Raw genomic sequence first — 22,386 nt, forward strand, 5'->3', positions numbered from 1 at the left:
CCTGAAAGCGCTGGCCCCCGAGGGGCTGCGCGGGGCTCCCTATTTGGCCATGCGGCGGGCCGGGGGCGCGCTGCCCCGCGCCTGCCTTACATGGGCCGGGCGGCCGGGCTGCGCCGGGGCTGGCCGGGCTCCATTCATGGCTGCGCGGCCGCTCAATGGCGCGGAGCCGACCAAATAAGGAGAAGGTGGCTGCCCCGTCCCGCGGCGGCTCTGGCCGACGCTGCCTCTCGGGGGGGTATAAATTGGGGCTCCTCCGCCGAGCCGGCACCCAGGCTCTTCTCCGCAGCCCCCCCGCCGCCGGTGCTGGTCTGGTGAGTAGGGCGGCGGCACCCGCAGCCCCGCGGGGCCGGTTCGGGGCGGGCAGAGAGGGACGGGACGGGACGGGACGGGACGGAATGGGACGGATGGGATGGATGGATGGATGGATGGGAGGCACCGGCGGGCGGCGGATGCCGGTCGTGCAGGTACAGCCGCTGCTCTGCCTGCGCACCTCCCGGCTTGGCGTTATTTCTGCCGGGGATACCGCCCCCGTCCCCGGCCGCCCCCCGCGCAGCGCCAGCCGCCGCGGCCCGACGGGGCGCGACGCCCCGCCGCCGGTGAACTGCTCTGAGCAGGGCCGATCTCTCCGATTTTAAACGCTTTCCCTCCCTGAACTATCTGCGACCTGAGGGTACCGCTAATGATGCCCTAATGAGCGTCTTGCAAGCCGGAGCGCCTTTTGAAGCGCGGAGAAGAAAGCGGCTGACGGATCCTATTTAAAGCCCTGCCCACGAGCGTGGCTGAGCCACCGAGCATCCTCCCGGGACGAGTCAAATTTCCCGCTCCCGCCGACAGCTGTCGGTGTGCCGCCGCCGCCCGTGCCCGCCGGGATGGCGGGCGGGAAGGCGCGGAGGGGCCGCCCGGGGGGCTCGGCGGGGCCCGGCGGCAGCGCCGCGCTGTCCGCGGGGGTCTGGACGCGCCGCCGCGCTGTTTTTCAGGTCCGTGCCTCCCTCCGAAGATGTGTGACGACGAGGAGACCACCGCACTGGTGTGCGACAACGGCTCGGGGCTGGTCAAGGCGGGCTTTGCCGGAGACGATGCCCCCAGGGCCGTTTTCCCGTCCATCGTCGGCCGCCCGAGGCACCAGGTACATACGGGGGGCCGGACCGGGGCAGGACCGAGCCTTCCTGCCCTCTCCAGGAGTCGCGTCCACTCGCCCCTTCCCTCTTTAGTTCTTCTGTCCTGCCCCAAACACCCTGCCCTTCGCTCTGCTCACTTCTTGCGGCGGCCCAAACCCAGCTTCCTACAAAGCTGCTGCCCACTCCATCCCGTAGGCCAGACCTGCTGCTGGTGCTAGTTCAAAGGCATCTCCGCTGGCTGAATTTGCTCACGGTGCAGTTTGTTTAAGGCCCTTCCCACCCATCCTGTCCAACGTGTCACATACCAAACACCTTCTTTCAGTTTCCTCTACTTCTTTTGTCTGTCGCTGATCTTACCTTTTCACTGCTCTCTAAGCCTTCTTTTCTCTGTTCCCATTTCATTCTCCTCCTCTTTTGTCACAGTTAAATCAGCATAGAGAAAATACAGTACTTTTTCTCCCGCAATTTCCTTGGTAAAAAGTTTGTAGTGCTTTTTTTTTTAACTAAAACATTTGCAATTTGTATTTTGTTGTCGTGAATAAATTACCGCTGAGGCTCCATAGTAATACAGAGTATCTTCCTTCACTAGAAGGCTCATTTTCCTCTGTATCTTCTTGTTTATAAACTCTCTTTGTATGTCTCTCTGTATCTTTTCCTGCTCGTGATATTGTGCAGTTTACTTTCAGTCAAACTTTAGGACCAGAAAGAAGTAATTGCAAATAAGAAGTGCATTGAAAAAGGGGAAAAAATCCTTTCATCTGATTAAAGGAAAAAGGATTTTATGAGGAAAACTTCAAATTCTGTTGACTTAATATTTTAATAATGCTCATTTCCTTTCCTAAATAACCTTCTAGTGGTTTGACTGCTTGTACCTTTCTTGAAAATATCGCAGTTGTCTGTGACATAATTGTTTGGGCTCTGTGATGTTGTCTTCCTCAAATAATGCTTTTCTGTGTTTTTCTTCTCTTAGGGTGTTATGGTTGGTATGGGTCAAAAAGATTCCTATGTGGGTGATGAAGCTCAGAGCAAAAGAGGTATCCTTACTTTGAAATACCCCATTGAACATGGCATCATCACCAACTGGGATGATATGGAAAAGATCTGGCACCACACTTTCTACAATGAACTCCGTGTAGCCCCTGAGGAACACCCTACCTTGCTCACAGAAGCCCCCTTGAACCCTAAAGCTAATCGTGAGAAGATGACCCAGATAATGTTTGAGACCTTCAACGTACCTGCTATGTATGTGGCGATCCAGGCTGTCCTGTCCCTGTATGCCTCTGGTCGTACAACAGGTAAAATAAAAAAATAAACACTATTTAGATTTTTCCTTTCCGGAACCCTCCTTCCTTCTCACTCCAAATAGGGAAAAAACCCCATAACTCATTCAAATTTACAGAAAACTAGGTATAAACTATATAAACTATAGTTTATAGCGATTGATGATAACAGTAGCAGAAAAGCCAGCACAAAACAGTCTGCGGACAGAACAACGTGGACCTGTCTGCGTTGCTTTCAGAGAGGCACTGTGGAACTGACTCTCCTGCCGCTTGTCATGATGCAAACAAGGAGACATTCCTGTGGAGGTACTGCAGTTACACAAGTATTACACCAGTTTAAGGGTTTAAACTGGGCCCAAAAGATGCCCATTATTGGACCAAGACAATCACTATTACAAATATACTTACTGCTCAGTGTAGTAGCAGTGGAAGGCTGTTTGTTTGGATTAGCTTAAAATATGTATGGAACAACTGTTTTATGGGAAAGTTCACACCGAACAGGAATGTCCAGGCAAGCAAAGGCAGAAGGAATGGGCAAGATCTTTGTGGCTAAAATAGAACGATGCTACTATATAGTGCCTGAGAAACCCTATATTTTATTGTGTTTGTTGCTGCTCGCTGTGCCTAAGGGCTGTAAATTTGCTAGGTGATTCCAACTGCTCTCTGACATTTCTCTCCCAGGCATTGTTCTTGACTCTGGCGATGGCGTCACCCACAATGTACCAATTTATGAAGGTTATGCTTTGCCTCATGCTATCATGCGTCTGGATCTGGCTGGCAGGGATCTGACTGACTACCTCATGAAGATCCTCACGGAGCGTGGCTATTCTTTTGTGACAACAGGTCAGTCCTTCAGCTTTGCCCTCTTGTGAAAATCCTCATGTCTCTCTTGGCCCATCTTTTTCCTCTAGTATTTTGCTTCTCCAAACCTTGATTTGATTCCCATATATCTGCAGCTGAACGTGAGATTGTTCGTGATATCAAAGAGAAATTGTGCTATGTTGCACTGGACTTTGAGAATGAAATGGCCACTGCTGCCTCTTCCTCCTCTCTGGAAAAGAGCTATGAATTGCCTGATGGTCAAGTGATCACAATTGGTAACGAACGTTTCCGCTGCCCTGAAACCTTATTCCAGCCATCCTTTATTGGTAAGTGTTCCGGGGAAATTCTCCTTTCTGTAGGAGGTATGAATGAATCAGAAGATCTTGAAGATGTCCCACTCCTCTTCCTGCTTATCTAAATTTGGCAGGAAATGAAGCATAAATAAATAATAAGTTAGATCCTCTGGTCCCTGTAAGCGGTGCTTGATGTGAGCTCAACTGGTAATTAGCTGAGCTCTGGGCTCTTGTTGCAAGTTTTAGATCAGGTTTTAGGGTCACAATTTTTTAGTGGTAAAATGTACAGTTAGAATATCATCATTAGGGAGTTGGACTTGATGATCCTCATGGGTCCCTTCCAACTTGAGATATTATATGATTCTGTGTCACTGATGGCAAGAATAGCTTCCAGTGCTGTATTTGTAAGCCTTACACTTAAAACAGTATCTGACTCCATGAAGAAGTAAAGTGTCTGGGAGGGGAAGAAAGTGGAATGAAGGTGCGTGTATATTTATATGCACTGTAACTAACATTGCCATGGTCAAGACGGTAAGCTTTGCTGTTTGTGAGTGCAGCTGACGGATATAGCAAATGCTTATACTCTACGTCCTGAGTAATAAATGCAGTTGTTCATCAGCTGACGTCTTACTGTGGATCTAGTGTCAGCCCTTTCAGGAAGCACCTGTTAAAATTAATAAATTGGAATGCAACCTACAAACATTTGCTTCTGGTTTCTTTTTCCTTACCACCATGTACTAATATCTTGGTCCATGTCTTGGTTATGTCTTGCCTTGATGTTTATAAATGGCGTAGACTGTATTTTGAGTAGGCTGAAAAAGAAATGAAGTTACTATTGTCTTCTTTAGTTCTAATTCAGCTGCTTTCATTGTCTTTATTGCTGTCTTTTCTATATGCAACTAATGCTTTTTGTGAGACTCTGACGTAACCTGATACTTGTTTTCTGTTCTATATAACTTTCTCCCATTGTCATACAGTAAATGAGTTTACCTTGTGTGTCTACTTCTTCTCTTACTGTATATTTTGAGTCTTTCCTTCGCACATGCATTACAATTCCTACCCGTTCTAACAAATAAATTTTGTTTTCTTAGCTACTTCTGTAATTCTATTTTTTTTATGTTTTTCTATAACATTTAATAATCAATAAGTAATTTTACAACAAAAATGTCATAGAAGTTCATATTAATGATGAGGAGATATGCCGAGAGTTCTTTTCCCAAAGACCTCTTGTATAATTTACTGATCTACTGTCTTATTTCTTCTCAAGGTATGGAATCTGCTGGTATTCACGAAACTACTTACAACAGTATCATGAAGTGTGATATTGATATTCGTAAGGACCTGTATGCTAACAACGTCCTCTCAGGTGGAACGACAATGTACCCTGGCATTGCTGATCGCATGCAGAAAGAAATCACTGCACTTGCTCCTAGCACTATGAAGATCAAGGTGAGGAATTTGACTCTGTACTATAAAATGTGGGTAAGGATGGGGAAAATGTCCACATCATTAAATTGGGATATAGGAACAACTCAAAAGTGAGATCAACAGCTGATGGACAAATGAGAAGAAATTCCGTTTAATCAGCATAATTATATTGATTAGAAGCAAGTGTTAGAAAAGAGGAAAATATGGTTATAGATTTTCTTAAGGAATATTACATGTATTGTACCAGCTGCTGAAGATCAATACTGTTGCTATAGAAAAGTTCTTTATTTACTTAAGGAAATATCTAGTGGTTTGTTACATTGGTTACGTGGGTTGGTTGTTCAGAAAGGTAACTGTTTTTCTTTATCCTAGATCATTGCCCCACCTGAGCGCAAGTACTCTGTCTGGATTGGTGGCTCCATTCTAGCATCTCTGTCCACCTTCCAGCAAATGTGGATCAGTAAACAGGAGTATGATGAAGCTGGTCCATCCATTGTCCACCGCAAGTGCTTCTAAGCACTTTTTCCCTCAATTTACTTCCCACTCAGGATGACGACAACATGCTTCTTGGAGTCTTCTGGCAACCCTTCCTGAACTCTTCAGTCATTGTACAGTTTGTTTACACACCCGTGCAATTTATTTGTGCTTCTAATATTTATTGCTTTATAAATAAACAAGATCTGGGACTTGCAACCTACAAATGATTGTCTTTTGTTTTATTATAAGTATTCTTTGGTTAAAAAAAAGAGACTAAACACTCTGGGATTTGGAAACTCCCACCAAATCTATCAATGCCTTCACTGCATGCATGTACTTCTAAGTGATGTAGGCATGTTAGGTCATGGTTTTCTATTAGTAACAATTTATACTTTATAGTTTTAATTTTTAAACTTGAAACAAAAGAAGCATCATATTTCAAGGCTTACAAAGAAATAGCCTTGAGGGTAGACCCAGTAAGTGGAATGAGCGGAAAGAAACCTCTCATAGTCACTCACTGGGTTTAGAAATGTTTCTTCTGTTGCGTTTATTACAACCCAAGTATTTTAATATTATTTACTGAAAGCCAGAGCTTTTGTAAAAGAATTATGTTAATACATTTAGAATGTGATTTATAACTAATTAGCTCAATCCTAAAGAGTCATACGATTGTTTTCTGTGGGCTATAAATATTTATGACCAAACATTAATTCAAACTGACAGTTTATTCATCTTCCCCCATCTCTTCAAAGCCAGAGATAAAGAAGTGAAGCCTTTATTGTACTAATGCACAAGAATAAAACTTCTGCTGTATAAACATACAATTGTTATAATCACAATTATTTTCACATCATCACATATGTGTCTTAGGCAATTCTTGCTATTCTTTGTTGTTATTTGACCCAGATACTACAATCATAAACTACCTACTTTCCGTGGGCTTTTGTGTTCCTCACCATGACTTTTTATAACTGTACTCTTTGATTTTTTTTTTTTTTTAAAGTAGTATCTAAAAGGTGAAGTACAGAATGACCTGGGACATTTTCATTAAAATAATGGAACCAGTCAGTGTCATAGTTTGAACTATGTACAGACTGGAGTTCACCTAAACTTGATTTAGGAAACCAATTAAAGCATTTATCAAGCTGTGCATATGGTTAGTTAGGCATGTGCTCAGCTGAGAGCCATTACGGGTGTTTGAAAAGATTAGATTTCATGCTAATTTTATACTCAAATGCTAATTAAAAAAACCAGATAATAATAATAGGCAGTTTATGCAGTTGCAGGGAAACTTTTTTCTGTTTCTTCCACTTCTCATTTTCTACTAAGGCATTAAAAGTGGCTGTTAGATGTGATCTGCAGTTAAGCAGAACTGATTTTACACTTTGAAAATATGAAGACTTATTTAGTATCTGTCTTCAATTTACTTATCATTAGAAGACATTTTACTACGTGCCACTGTAATTGCCTACCATTGGCTTGCAATTGAAATATTCAAATATTTCTAGATATTTTTGCTTTTGGACAGGGAAGGTGGATGGAGTTGTTGAATATAAATAAAATTTAAACATAAATATGAAATTTTAAACCATTTTTTAGAATTTAAACATTTTAAACAAACATAAAAATTAAATTTTAACATAAATATGAAAACTTAAACATAAATATGAAATACTTATCCTCACACTGCACACAGTATTACTGAAATGCTGCTACAAATAGGCCTTTTCACAATATGATACAAATCAACCTGTGAATCTGTTAAGTCAAAGCCACCAGGTTTCACTGTTCTTAAGAAAGTTTCTAGAGTAGGGAATCACTCTGAAGTTCACACCGTGGAGGAATTTTGTATGTTTTGAAAACATGGCAACTTTTGCAGATTTCTGACCAACACAAATTTAATTATTCAAACTTAAATGACATTTGCCAATGACATTTGCATATTGTTGTTCAGAACCATTGTACTTTTCTTGCTTGTTCCTGCTTGCTAATTTGAAAGATTTGGCTGGTCAGAAAGGTCATCTCAGGTATTAGTGTGAATTAATAGGGTGATACTGGGCATAAATTGTGACTAATTGGAGCTTAAAATGTTAAGCAAGTATGCAAAGGGCATGCTAAGTCAGACTCGGTGGATGCCTGCCTGCCTGGCTCTGACTGATGTGTCAGGAATGGCAGGCATACAGCTGGCACCACATTCACGGCTGTGATCAGGAGTTCACCCTTGAGCATGTGGGCATGAGGGGGGAACCGAAGGAAGCCACTGATTGCATGACTGATGGAAAAATTCCTTCCATAGACATTTTGGGGTTTGTAATTCACAGTTTGTGGAAATGGATATGAGCAGCAAGGACTGTGCAAAATAGTGATATGCTTGCATATATGTAGGATATGACCAATAAGTAGCAATGCCTTACCCTTTTTCTCTTCTTATAGTGTGTTACCAGATGTATTCAGTTTTAATGCAATAATCCCATATTTTGCCATTGAAAAATATGTAGTCACATTCAGTGCAGTGAAAACTTTAATAATTCAACGGGATAGGAATTAGGATAACTTTTTATGGAAGCAAAACTAGATCTTTTAAATATGGATAATGCAACTGATCAATTTGATTGAGAGGAATTTGAGTGTTAAGTCACATAAGCTAGGATTCAAAACACCGAGAAGAGATGCCACTGTTAAAGTTTACCCTGTTTACATTTTACAACAAGCCTTAATTACAGTGGTATACATTTTGTGTGGCAAATGAAGATGGTGGAATAGGATGCAGAAATTAACTGGAGAGCACCTGTATAACCAGTAAAACTATTGCAGATACTTCCTTGAAAAAGGCAAATTAAAAAGCAGCTGTACCCAAACCCTGCTGTGATCATCAATCTTCACCTCTGAAACACCTCAGCTAATTAAGACATTGACATAGATTTTGAGGCTAAAGGATCACAGCTAACCTTCATTGCTCTTGATGAGATTCTCTTTGGATGGAAGAAGGAAACTTAAAGTTTAGCCACATTTATAGAGTCAACACATGCATTTTGAAAAGCAGTGTGGATACATGGCAAAACATCTGTCTGCCACACCAAAGTGTGTCCTGTTATCTGACTTTGCAGCTCCTTGTTGCTGTGTGTGTAAAATGGTGTGGAAGTCATTCTGCGGAAGTCAGTCTGATGTGATTCTTAGGCTACATAAAGAGGCTTTATTCAGTAATAAGGGCTAAAAAGTGTTAAGAAATACTAACACACACCAGTAAGAGCTGGGACAAAATCTTATGGCCTGTTCTGGCAGCCAAAACAACACAGCCCAGTACTTCTGCTTTTGACTGAAGGATATGACTGAAGGTTTTGCTGCTGTTGCCTGACCCACAGATCTTACAGAAAACTTTCCTTGTAGATCAAGGAGCATGTTGGCACTTAAGGAGTACTGAAGGATAGGATTATGATCAGAACAGAAAGCTTGTAACATCTCTATGAAGTATGTGCTAAGAATCTGAAAATCCTGTGATTCTGCTTTAAAAGATGGATTTTTTTGACAGGGAATAAGGAGATGTTTCAGAAGTCACTTGTTAGTGCTTCAAGGCTCTTTCAAAAAATTGGTAGGACAGTCATTATAAATTTGATAGTTGTCTACTTTGCAGTAATCTTCTCTAAAAAGGCTGTTTTAGTTAAAGCTTTAAAAAAGCCAGCCTGAGGCAAAGCACTAATATGAAAATTTTTAGCTTGAATAATTGAATTCTGTAGTGATAACTTTTTTAATGTAGAATAAGAGGGTTTTATACTTAAAAACATTAGGTGACTCTAAATATATGTGACAGTCAGATTAATCTACAATAATAACACAACAATAGAAAAAAGTAGAGAAAAACCTCTTCTCTGCTGGTTGGATAAACTGAATACGAAGCCCAGGCAGAGATTGTTGCTTTCTTCCAGTAACAGCTGAACCCAGTCCCGCCCTGAAGCATCCTGTGACAGAAGCCTCTGTCATTATCAAGACACAAGAAAAAGGAAACAAAAAATCATTTATAGAATTGAGTGATTAGTAAATATCACTCATTACACTCAAGAAAGAAGCAATTCAGGCAGTTAACATACCACCAATTATCTTTGCTTTTTCTCCTGAGGATGGCTATGATTGCTGAAACTTGCAAACTCAGCATATAGAAATGTTAATTATTGGAAAAAAATTATTATACTCATATATAATTAAAGGATGGATTTAATTTGTGATTAAGCTGTCCTGTGTGAATAATGTTGGATGAATAGCATTTAGCAGCATTAACAAAAGTTAATATACCTGGTGGCAAGCTTATTTTTCGTCATAAAGAAATACTTCACAAAATACAGTATATCTGAGGTCTACCAAATATAGGGCAGTATGCTCTCTTAGAGGAGAGGAACTGTATTTTAGAAACATTTTTTAACCATTTTCTGTCAGGTGAAATATATATGCAGGGGGAAAAGTGGGTGTGGAATAGCATAAAACTTTATTGACATAGATCTATGTAACACATAAATGATATAGTAAGTCTGGGAAGGTACCCAATAAAACACAGGTAGTGAAGCAGTAAGAAAGAGCTTAAAGATGAGTTCTGAGTCTCTAAGCCCCTCAGGTTTAGATCACCAGAAAGGGTATTGTCAGTGATAATGAGGACTACCCGAGCTTTCGTTCCAAAGGGTCCCAAATGCCTTATGAGCTACATTGTGGCTTCTAGACATGCTTTTGCAAGAAGGCGATGCTCAAAGGGAAATCAAGGAGCTCCTGGGTGTTAGAGAGGGCCTGCAACTCCAGCTCTTCTAGAGAGAGTGGAAACAGGTGGCTGTAGCAGCACAGCAACTCCTGCCACGTATTCCTTCCTCTCCCCCAGCTCTCTGTAGCTGGCTGTGTCTGCCTCAGCTGAGATGAGAAAGAAAGAAGGTGAAAAATCTAGTTCATTTCGTTCTGGGGAGGCAGGGGTCTAGGAGGCACATATTGCTGGGCCAGTCGGGGTGGGGAGATCTTCCACAGCATCCAGAAGCACAGGGATTTTACTGTAGCTGCTATCAAGGAAAAAAAAGGATAAGTTTAGGGAATTCAAGCCATATCCTCATGTTTATGTAATAGATGAGTTTTGACACTGAATTTCATGCTAACTCTTCTTTATTTTTAATTTTGATTATATAAATTATTTTCAGGACACAGGCTTCTGTCTTCAAAAGCTGTCTCTATTTTATAAAAAAAAACCCCAAACCAAACCCAAACACGGTAAGAAATATTAATCTGAAGCAAGAAAATTGTCCACCTTGGGTCTTTTTTTTTAACTAAATATCTTTGGTTACTAAAAATATTTTAAAGTTAACTCTGTGTGTGTGTGTGTTTGCAATGCTCTGATTCTCTGGTAAACCAGAGGGGAGAAGAATCTTGCAGAAATAGAAATCTCAGCAGGTTTTAAAGACAAATCACTGAACAAGTCATAAGAAAAAAGCACTTCACTCTTTATTTTTTTAGCATGAATTACGTCTTCAATTTAGCACCTAAACTGGGAGATCCTTTGTTGTCAAGGGACACCACCTACAAGAAAACATTGTTTTCCACCAGTTAAATCAAGGCCATTTCTGTGGCTGTAACTTTACTTCAGGTAAAAGTTTAAAGGGAATCATTTCCTACTCAGTCTTCTATTACAGGCTAAACAGAAAACACCTTTCTTGTGCTAAACTTCTGACTTCATTATCTGACATCTTAGTCTGACCATTTGAGTAACTGGTTATCGAAATTAATATCATTAACCAATTGAGTTACTAATTCAGCATTGGTTGTGAATTCAACTTTATTACCATATTGTTTCATTCATAATTAAAACACTGAACTTATAGCAGACAGCCTGGTTGTATATGTGGAAATGTGAGTTGTGAAAAATACAATCTGTGGTTTTATTCTTACAAATGTTTAATGATTTCTTTGATCCATATTTAAAAAGCCCTATATATATTTGCAGGAATGAATATATAGTAGGTATTTAATGTATATTATGGCTTACTAAATGTCACAATCCATTACAAGATACTACAAAATGCCCAGATATACTTTTAAATTGTAATGCAGTGTATTGTAAAAACCAAAACCTTTAATACGTGACAAAACCTTTAATATGTGATGAACAGGTTTACAAAAATGGTCTTAGGTCTTACTAGTCTTACTAGTGTGGAAATGATTTTAGATTTATTTTTAATTGAACTGGAGCTCTCTTGTCAGCTCAGCTCCGTATGGCAACCAGACAAACCGCAGTAATGCAGTAGCTTTTGATCTTTTGCCCATATATTTTGGCAGCTAAATCGAATGGACTTTGAAAGAGATTTACATGGAATGGATATCTTTACTGTACATAGGAAAATGAGTGATTATGTTGTTGCTAGTGATAGTCACTCTTGCATTTGGTTCTGGGTTCTCCAAAGTGTTTGCTGTAATTATACATACATATATTATATTTATAGATATATTTATACATATGTGTGTATACACATATATATGCATACAGATATTTTCCCTAAGTCTTCCCTTTAACTTTGCAATGGAAGAGTGTCCCTGACTTGGTAACAAGTTTCAGAGACCACATCTGTATGACATAGCGTATGAGTACCCCCCCCTAGGAAATTAGCATAGTTGAAGTGGGAAGGACAAATATTTCATGTCAGAAATATCACAAAGATATTTGACTAAGACAAAACCATGGATATTTTGTAGCCTGGTTCCTAAGACAGAATTTAATTCCTGATTTAGTTTTCTGCTCAAGGGAAAACGTCAGAACTTTGGAATTTCGAGAAAAGTTCAGAACTGAAGTGTTTTTAGTGATAATGTGAAATACTCTTTCCTTCTTACAACCTACAGTCAAAGTGCTGCAGAGGTATGTTCTTCAGACGTAGCCTGAATACATCACATACTGCTGAAAGTGGAAAAAGTAACCAAAGTCACGTAGAGAATAAGTTTGCAATGTCTGGTGTTGCGTTCTGTATTTTAATGGCTGCAGCAATAGTTTTGTAGACTTTTCCTTTCTGATCAAACATAATGTCAGCTGTTGTCATCAACCGGGTGGACAAATTTGTTTCTGCCCTTTCATTTCAACTGAGACTATGAATTCTGCCTGTTGTACTGGCACCTAACAGAAATAGGAAACTACCTTCTGACCTTATTTTTGTAAATAAACAGCATATGAAATTATCAGGAATAGTATCCTGCACGCTCTTCCTTCTGCCAGAAGACATACAAAGGGTTCCTTTGCTCATTCTGTCCATATATATTATACAAAGCAAATATATTGCCATTTTAAATGCTAAAGACTATTTCTTTTATAAGTAATAATACAGAGATGGTGATTGTGCAATCTCCAAATAGGGTCGTGTGGTGACAGAGAGACAGTGGGTGCTATTAAAAGCTTGACATTTATCACTCACAGTGGTTAAATTTATCATGGTATTTGTGGCATTTGCCAGTCTAAGTATAGAGAATGCCACAAATACCACAGAACAGATAAATACTGCTGTGCAAAAACCAGCAAACTGCTGGTGGTGCTTTGCTAAACCTATAGACCTCTATGTTCTGGAAATGCATTGCAGGTGCTATTGGCTAGGATTTTCTCAGTATGGAAAAGGAAGAAAGCTTGTTATGCTTTTCTTTTCTTTTATCTTGCCTATTTAGACCAAAAGGTCTTTTGTATAGGAAATATGCCTGCGTGTCTGTCTGTAGCCTCCAGAGCAAGGGAGACCCTATCAGAGTTTGAGTGTCCTAAAGCTAATAAAAATCAGATAAGGGACAAAATGGAGCCTGTCCAGTACACGAAGGTTAGGAAATGTTCTACTGGAAAATATGCCATGTATCTTGTGACAAACAACCCACTTGTTGGAAAAAATGGCTTTTCAAGCAAAAAGTTGTTCTCTAGGACATAATTTAAGAGCTTGTTGTGGCTTAACCCCAGCTGGCAACTAAGCACCACACAGCTGCTTGCTCACTCCCCCCCTCACTCCACCACTCAGGTGGTGAGCAATTGCATTGTGCATTACTTGTTTTGTGTATTCTATTATTATTATTATTATTATTTTCTCTTCTTTTGCTTTGCACCCAATGTGGGACTTAAAGGGTTCGAGATAATGATAGATTAATGTTAAACCCGATGGTCTGGTCCAAAGGGACCAGGGTGAAGATTGTAATGGAAATACCTTTAAATAGTTGTTACCCAGGATTTGAGTTACATGTTATGGGAATTACTACAGCAGGAACCCCTTGTTGCTAGCCAGGCTAGGAGCAGGGGGAGGAGTTCATTACAATGTTAAACCCTATAACCTGGCCCAAAGGGACCAGGGGTGGAGAGTGTAATGGAAATACCTTTAAATTGCTGTAAACCATGATCTGAGTTGCATGTTATAGGAATTACTACAGCAGGAACCACCTGAACCAATGGAGGACAAGCCTTACAAGAAGCAGTGCAAGTGCAGCAGCAACCCAACCTGAGCTGGCTTTGGTGTCCAATAACTCCACGCAACACACCACCTCTCTTGTGCTGAGTGACCACCATAACAGATGGAGCCCAAAGTCATGAACTCAGTGGACATTTTGTGTACATTTTACAGACATTTCACTGGGTGGGCCATAGACTAAGGGAATGATATCTGTGTATTATATCAAAGGATGGGAAGGGTGATGGTGGGTAATGAGAATGTATTGGATAATGCGAGACCTGAACATGATGTAAATGGTATGGAGTAAGGGGTGGAGAATGTGCTGGTTTTGGCTGGGACAGAGTTAATTTTCTTCATAGTAGCTAGTATGGGGCTATGTTTTGGATTTGTGACCAAAACAGTGTTGACAACACAGGGATGTTTTAGCTATTGCTGAGCAGTGCTTACACAGAGTCAAGGCCTTTTCTGCTTCTCACATCACCCCACCAGCAAGTAGGCTGGGGGGGTACAAGAAGCTGGGAGGGGACACGGCTGGGACAGCTGACCCCAACTGACCAAAGAGATATTCCACACCATATGACATCATGCTCAGCATATAAAGCTGGGGGAAGAAGAAGGAAGGGGGGGACATTCGGCGTGATGGCGTTTGTCTTCCCAAGTAACTGTTACGTGTGATGGAGCCCTGCTTTCCTGAAGATGGCTGAACACCTGCCTGCCAGTGAGAAGTAGTGAATGCATTCTTTTTTTTGTTTTGCTTGCGTGCACGGCTTTTGCTTTACCTATTAAACTGTCTTTACCTCAACCCATGAGTTTTCTCACTTTTACTCTTCTGATTCTCTCCCCCATCCCACCGTGGGGGGAGTGAGCGAGTGGCTGTGTGGTGCTTAGTTGCCAGCTGGGGTTAAACCATGACAGAGCTCTAGAGCTCTGTTTAAATCCTGAAGGACAGAATTGACATAATCAATCACATTGTACACTTACTCTAAGACACACAGAAAAATCATTAATATTTTCTTTGAAATAACTGCAGAAAAGGCATTAAGATAACAAAGTGCATAATTGAACTATTTTTTCTTCACCTAATAAAACAACTTTAATGGTGGTAGAGGAGAAAAAGGCTTTACCATTTTCTTACAGTGTTGGGTTTTTGGAGTCTAGGCACCCAAATCCCATTTGTACCTTGGAAAAATATTGTTTCTTGACTTCCCTTCTCCAGGTTTACAGGGTGAACATGAAATGGACAGCTGCTCTCAAGTCTTATCCACAGCTGCAGTTCTGTCCCTGCTTGACTGGAGGAGGTGCTGTAGTGCTAAAGCACCAATTCTCATAGGTGTTAAGTTGTGTAAAGGGTATTTTGCTACAGCTTAAGAAAGTGTAGCAAAAAGTTGAAAGAATGTGGCCATAGTTGTGACCAAGTTCTTCATCTTTGGTGATGATGTGCACTTGATCCCTTAATGGGATTCTACCCTTGTAGGACAGACCTAAGCCTAGAGTTTGATAATTTCCCTGCCATGGAGCTGTTGAGACTGGCTATTCGATTATCTCTTAAGTTTTGAGTGCATCTGATTACAGCAGATGGCACTGAAGATTATATAATGAAATTCCTGGGCTATTGACAAAACCTGTGTGTTACAAGTCAGTCCTGCTGTCAGTCCTTGACATGAACTCTTCACATTCATTTGGCATGCATTCTCCCCCAAATTCCCTGCTCTTTCCACAAACACAATTTGCCTGGTGAAAACAATGGAGGGAAGTATGCTAGGGAAAGAGGGTACTGTATCCAACTTCAGTCATTTCTATAATCATTTAAAATTTACCCAATTACTCATAGGTAAGTTGACCTCTTTAAAAACCTCTTGAAGAGTGGAATGTATTTTGCTTCAGTGAGTATTATTTTGGAAGACTAGAACTTCAGATATAACTTAAATGTAGAACAAAAATGCTGCACTATATTCTTAGGGCCATAAAAAAAAAAGGGCCAAATTGTCAATTCAGATAAATCACAACACTGCTCTTGTTTTGAATGATTTACTAGTGATTTACTAGTAGGACTGTCTAAAGTAGGTGAGAGTATGGCTATTTTCCTAAATAAGTTTTTTTTTTTTTTTCTTCCCATGCCGTAAATCTCTCATGCATGCTTCTAATTAACCACTGAATATAGTGGCTGAAAAGAGTCAAGTGAAGACATTTTAAGTTTGTCTTTATGAAAGGGCACTTAGTGTGGATTTTTAAAAGTGTGTGTCTTGGGCTAGATTCTAGTGCAACTTGCTGCAGGTGCTGAGGGTTAATTTAAATGCTGGTGTGTGCAACTTTTGAATTGTTTATTATGTCCACCAAAATGCTGGAGGTTTTATGTCTTGAAAGCAGCTGTATATCTCTGACTGTACTTTTTGACTTCTGAGAAGATGACTTTCGTAATAAATGTCAAACGTAAGAAACACTTTTGTGTTCCCTTAAGTAAGAAAGCAATGCTACGCAGTCACAGAAGACCACTTAGACTTTGAGCGAGGTACTACTTTAACTTTGCCTTTTCTATGGGTATTGTGATTTGGTTTTCCTATTTACACATTCACTTAATTAAAAATAAAAATATTTTAACAAGTTATTCATAGCCATTGTAGCAGTGTGCTTGATTTGTTCCAGAGCCAGCTGTGATAGGTTATACCCTCTCTGCAGGATCTTGCATCACATACTGTGATGCAAGGATATTGGCACTTCCTAGTTCTGGAAAGATTGTTTTTCCCTGCTGCCAGGGAAAAGAACAATTAAATATTTTTTATGTAATACTTTTGATATATTCATTTGATATATTCCTCTGACCAAGCCTCCCAGTGAAAAGAAAGGATAGCTCTTATTTATCATGTCAAAACCAATATCTTGCTTTACACTGTACCTTCTTTTTCCAAAGTCAACTTAAAAACTGAAGAAAACCACATATTATTGGGAAGGGCTAATCACAAGAGGAGGGACCTTATAAAAGGGGAAACTCAGTCCCTGTTCTCTGCTTGAGGATGTTTCTATCATCATGGCACAGGTAAGAGGCTTGCCACCCAATTTAATTTAGCCTGTTGGCCTCATTGTCTTGCACAGTGAAATATGCTGTATTAAGTGTATTTTCCATTTGACGGGAACTCTGCCCCCATGGTATATATGACTCATCTACCTGTCTAGTTGGTGTTCTTTGGATTAATTGATCTATCTTTGAGCTCATATTTTTTCTCATGCCTTGTTTGTCTTTGTGGCAGTCATATTTGGATTTCACACATTCATTTTTGCTGTACGTACCACCTTCAAGCCCAAGGAACAGTTTGCACTGACATTTCAGGTAACATGACACTGGACTTTGATAACTAGCTGGTGTAATTAAACTAAATATGCTTCAAAAATATTTATTAAAGCCCTGTGGGGACTTGGCTGTCATTTCTTTTCTCTCCCACACTGCACTAGCTTTCCTGTGAGCCTTTTCTCTTTATAATACAATTTCTGCCCCAAAGCAGATCCTTCGCTCCGTGGAAATATATGAAATAACAAAATCTATCAAACAACACTAATGAAACCAATCAGATCAATAATTTATCCATGTCTCTTTGACATATTATTTATTGACATATTTTTTAAACAGGTCAAGTCTGTAAGTGCTTATCAGCAAATATTTCAAATCACTTGCCTGTTCTTTGTCCACGGAAACTGTAGGATGGATATACTTATATGGTGAAATCAGGCTGGAAATCTACTGCTTTCTGTTCCTCAACATCAGAAGAGGTCTGGTTTTGAGAAAACACTGGATAGCTGCGTCTCAACGTGAGGCCTTGAAATTCCTGTCTGAAAATGCTCTCTCTGTGTGTGTGATTTTCATCTACTTTAACCATGTGAAAATCTTCATTAAATCTAAAGCTTAGGAGCCCTGGTTCTTCTGTTTTGTTGATTCACTGTAACCCGTCTTTTCTTTTTAGGCAGAATGAAGCCTCTGGGATGAGACAAGTTCCCCATAGACTCGTTCTTAGAAGTTTCCACAAGAAAGCTTGTGTTTCATTGTGGCTCTGTGCTGAAGAAGGAAAATGACAGTAAATCCGGATGGGGAAAGGGAGGCTTACTGTCCTGTGTCAGGAGGTGTGACCTCCTTCTCGGTTTGCACACAGCCTGAGAGAGTCTGCTCTGAGGAAGTTGTGTGCAGAATGGAGATGTTCTGGAGGTGTGACTGAAGAAAATAAAATTCTGTATTTTGTTTATTGTGTGCCCAGCAGGTACAGACACATACAAATGTGTCCTTCAAAATGTGAAAAACAGAAAATGTAGATAAAACCCGATGTAGTATTTGCAGTAAGTCTTATGAATTGATGCAAAGTAATAGTTGATAAAATTGTACACATAAAATATTTACCCACTTGCATGTAAGTGTAAATATATGACACTGTTCTCACTCTGATGTAGCCTTTGAAGTTCAATTGACGAACATTTTAAATGGCAAATTCCATGGTTCAGGGTCTGTATTAGGTGTTCAGCCTGGCAAGAGGTGGGTACTGGAGCCTTTCGGTTTCCCTTTGATCCTCAGCTAGGTGTAGAGCTCGGCAAGCACTAGCGGGAAAGGTACCCAGGGACGACTCAAACAGCTGCTTGGCGCTGTTGTTAGTATGAACCAGCGTGCCCACGCCAGGCCCCCAAACCTCCTGGGAATGTTGTAAAGAAGATGTGGATACGGTAAAGGAAGGTGCATCTTTCCACGCTGTTTCCCACTCAGTAGGACAGACACAGCTTTAGAATAAGGAAATCATGGAGCAAGGTACCATGATTTTTTTTTTTTTTCCCTATAAATCACTGATAGTTTGGTTATGTTTCTCACAGGAAAACAGTTCCCACTTTCTTACAGGAAAGTGTGAAAGAGGTTGCAAACAGCTACAAAGCAGAGTTTCTAAATCTAAAATACAAAATAAATATCTGGTTAAAATGAGGACAAATTTGCATAGGATGTGTGCAAATCAATGCAGCCCTTGAGCAACTCTGACCTATGTGAGAAATTACGTGGGTTTCACTGTTATCTAGAAAAATAAACTGTAACTTCCAGTACCATAGCAACATTACACATAATGCTGATTTGTCTTTTTCTTAAGAGCTCAGAAATAAATCATGCACAATTGTAGGTGTTCTACAATGTTTTATGAATGATTGAATTTATCTTTTTCTTTTGCTGTGTCACAAATTCTTTCCTGCAGCATAGTCAAAAATACATCATCTCTGATAGATTCTGGAAAATATAGTTATAAACTGAGTATTTCACAACATGAAAATTTTTCAAAATCTATAGGTAACCACTTCAATTTTCTGTGGGGTAAAAGAAATTGAGTACCGTAATCACAACTTTATAAAACTCAGAGCTTTTGATTCATAGAAAATTTTGATATTCCAAATCTGATTTTACTCCATTTTGGAACAGAAACTTTATAAAAATTTAGTGAAATGCTCATCCTGGAAAACTTTTTGTTTAGTAAAGATTAACAAATGGTGTTCTGAAAACAAGGCATGCTCTGCAGCACTGAGCAGATGTTGTTTGTTAGCAACAGTTGTGGAACTCACAAAAATGCTGGTTTAAATCACTACCTGTGAAACTGCAGATACACATGATTGAGATGGGTCTGGGAAACTATTCTGTGTCTATGAATCAGTATTTTCCAATGAAAGTGTGCAGATCTATGGACTAGACTAAAGATTATAGACTAAAAAATTGACACTCTTGAATGTTTATAAAGCTTAAATTCTCTTGAAGATCTTTTTTTCATATTCCATGAACTCTACAAAATATGTCAGGTTCTTCTCTCAAACATATTACTGTATATTCTTGATCCATATGTACTAATGTTGCTGGAAAGATAACTCAATAGCTTTTACCTAGGGTCTTACCTGAAACAAAGTCTAAAATCACGTGGAATTTCAATATATTCTCCCCACACAGGCCATTTAAATCACCTCAGTAATCTTATAGAATAGAATTCCTAGAGAACGGGAGTTCCTATGGAATTCTCTATTGAATATTATTTTATATTTCTTTCTGCAGTCTGTCATGCAAATAGACACTAATTATAAAACACATACATAGATACATGCATTTGCACACATGTATGTGTGTGTATGCATTTATATCTTATATATCTGTAACGGATTTCATATCAAATACATCTCACCCATTTTTATTGTAACTGTAGAATCTTTGAACAACAGAAGGATAAAAACCCCTCTGCATTTCTCACTGAGCTCCTGCTTTTCACTGCCATTCACTGACATAGTTTACTTTCAAATCCATCACTTGACTGCCCTAGTTATTTCAAGGGATTGTTTCAGCCTGGCCTCTGAAGGGATGCTTTAATGTAATGTGAATTCCCTTCTGAGACTGGTGAGATGGGGAGGGAGAGGATGAAAGTGAGGGGCACCAGGAATTCTGAAGACATATGGCGGTGTAACAATCAAAACAAAGGAAAGCAACTCTGCCGTAAATCGCGTCACTGAACTGAAAGCAGCTGGGAGTAGAGGGATTCAGCATTTGGATGAAGACAAATGTAGACAAGGCAAAGCAAAGCAGTAGGTCTGAAAAAAATGCTTGATGTAATGCATTCATACTGAAATACTGAAGCATGATTTCTCATAAATATTTTTTTTCCTGTGGAATAGAAGCAGCATCAAAATGTTGCTTAGAGTTCCAATATAGAGGACTCTCCTCTGATTATTTGATCTTATTTTTTGCTGTTCTGGATATTCTGAAGCACTCACTAACTTTCTCATCATTAGTATTCTGCCATTAGAGATTTAAAAATGTTCTGCTGTAACTAAGGTCTTAAGAATTTTTAAATTCTGACTCCACTAAAGTCAGTGGGAATTGCCATTAGTACCATAAAAATTGACTACCATGGGATGGAGATGTTATGATATAAATTAAAAATAAATTTATTTTATATTTTCTAAAAATATATTATTATCATTAAATGTAATTGTTTCTTCTGATTACAATTTATAACTCCTTTTGTAAGAGGAAAATAAGGTTTGTCAAACTGAGTCTCACCAATATTCTGTATTGGTTCCGGCATAGTAGCTGCATAATTGTCTGGTATTTTACCGTAATGCACTAATCAGTTATATAGGGCTGCATATCTTTTGGAATATGTATCTTTGAAAGAATAGACTCCAGGGAAAAAAAAAAAAATCAATTTTTAGTCAATGAAAGATGATTTTCATTCCCATATTGAGTTTATTATTATCTTAGTATGGGCATATTTCTTTGCATCTCTACAATGAGTATTGTAGGTACTAAATCTGATTATATGGAATCCTTCGTAGTCTTCCTTGTCCAAGGTATTTTTGAAAGGCTCTTTCTTTAGTGAGTATGGAACCTTAAAGTAGAGTATAATGGGAATCCACATAAGATTTGCTCACAAATTTACACTTAAGCCATCATAGTCCATGAAGCTGCATTAATAGATGTTTTAGTAGAATGTGAGTGGTCTTCTGAGAGTGGTGAAAGGCAGAAGGGAAGATCAAGAGACTGGCAGCAGATGATTTGGCCCCTGGAATATATTACTACTTTCGTATGTCTTTCCAGAGCCTGTCAATTCATAAGGATTTGATTCGATGAAGTTTTCCTTCTTCTAGCTGCAGCCTGTCTGCAAATAAGTCGGAGCTTACTCTCAGGAGTTTGCAAGAAGTGCAGACCCTGCTGCGTTGGGAGCTGTACATATGCCAGAAGTAGATGCAATTGTGATTCAGTATATTGTCCAAATTAATTCCAAGGAAATTGATTTGAGCTGTTAATTTGTGCATGAAAAGATCCTTGTGGACAGCTGACAAGACCCCCATGAAACCTGAGTGATTTTGTCTGTCGGGGAATAAAATATTCTGTAACTAGAAAAGTACGATACTTAAAATTTGTTTTCTAGTTAAAGGAGTTACATTTAGATATTTTAAATTCTCCTAGTTCAAAACATTGTGTAATATTTACTTAATACCTGCCCCCTCATGAATATTTCTTATACTAACCCCCCGGCAAGAATAGTTATGGAAATTCAACATGACTTATGAGCCCTCACTTAAAAATCTCGTGAATATTCATAGATTTACTCCTTCTTTACTGATAACATTCATTGATTTGCCCACAAACTTTCCATTTATAGTAATCTTCAGTTGTAGATATGAACCCCTGATGCATAATAGAGTCTTAATATGATTATTAGGATAACTGAGTATTTTGTCTCTTTATGCGTTACAGAAAGACCTGAGTGCTGTGCACTCAACACCTTCCTATTCTCAAGCATGAAGTGTATAAATGCAGGCTGTATTCCATCCTCACAAGAAGGAACACAAGTGCTTGCCCTGCTAGTGACAGTTTTGATACAAACACTGTTGACTAGATGTGAAGAGTGTGCTACCTATTTCTTGGCAGCAAAATGACAGTATTCTCGAAATGTTGCTTTCTCTTGTGAAAGGCTGAGGTCATTAGTACGCCCAGATCTCGTACCTTTTGGGAAGTCTTTACTTTTCAAACTGTAGGAAAAATGCACTTCCTGTG

At 39.5% G+C, this 22,386-nt stretch overlaps 1 protein-coding gene across 1 annotated transcript; it reads left to right on the forward strand.

Moving 5' to 3' along the window:
* The first annotated feature begins 285 nt into the window (after positions 1-285).
* Positions 286-5,642, forward strand: ACTC1 (actin alpha cardiac muscle 1). The gene is made up of 7 exons (XM_076344939.1): positions 286-311; positions 978-1,126; positions 2,089-2,413; positions 3,080-3,241; positions 3,355-3,546; positions 4,781-4,962; positions 5,314-5,642. Exons 2-7 carry the CDS (start codon positions 998-1,000, stop codon positions 5,455-5,457), a joined length of 1,134 nt encoding a protein of 377 aa, XP_076201054.1. The 5' UTR covers positions 286-311; positions 978-997; the 3' UTR covers positions 5,458-5,642.
* The last annotated feature ends 16,744 nt before the right edge of the window (positions 5,643-22,386 follow it).

The sequence above is a fragment of the Aptenodytes patagonicus genome, chromosome 7 (assembly GCF_965638725.1).
Source record: "Aptenodytes patagonicus chromosome 7, bAptPat1.pri.cur, whole genome shotgun sequence".
NCBI classification, from domain to species: domain Eukaryota; kingdom Metazoa; phylum Chordata; class Aves; order Sphenisciformes; family Spheniscidae; genus Aptenodytes; species Aptenodytes patagonicus.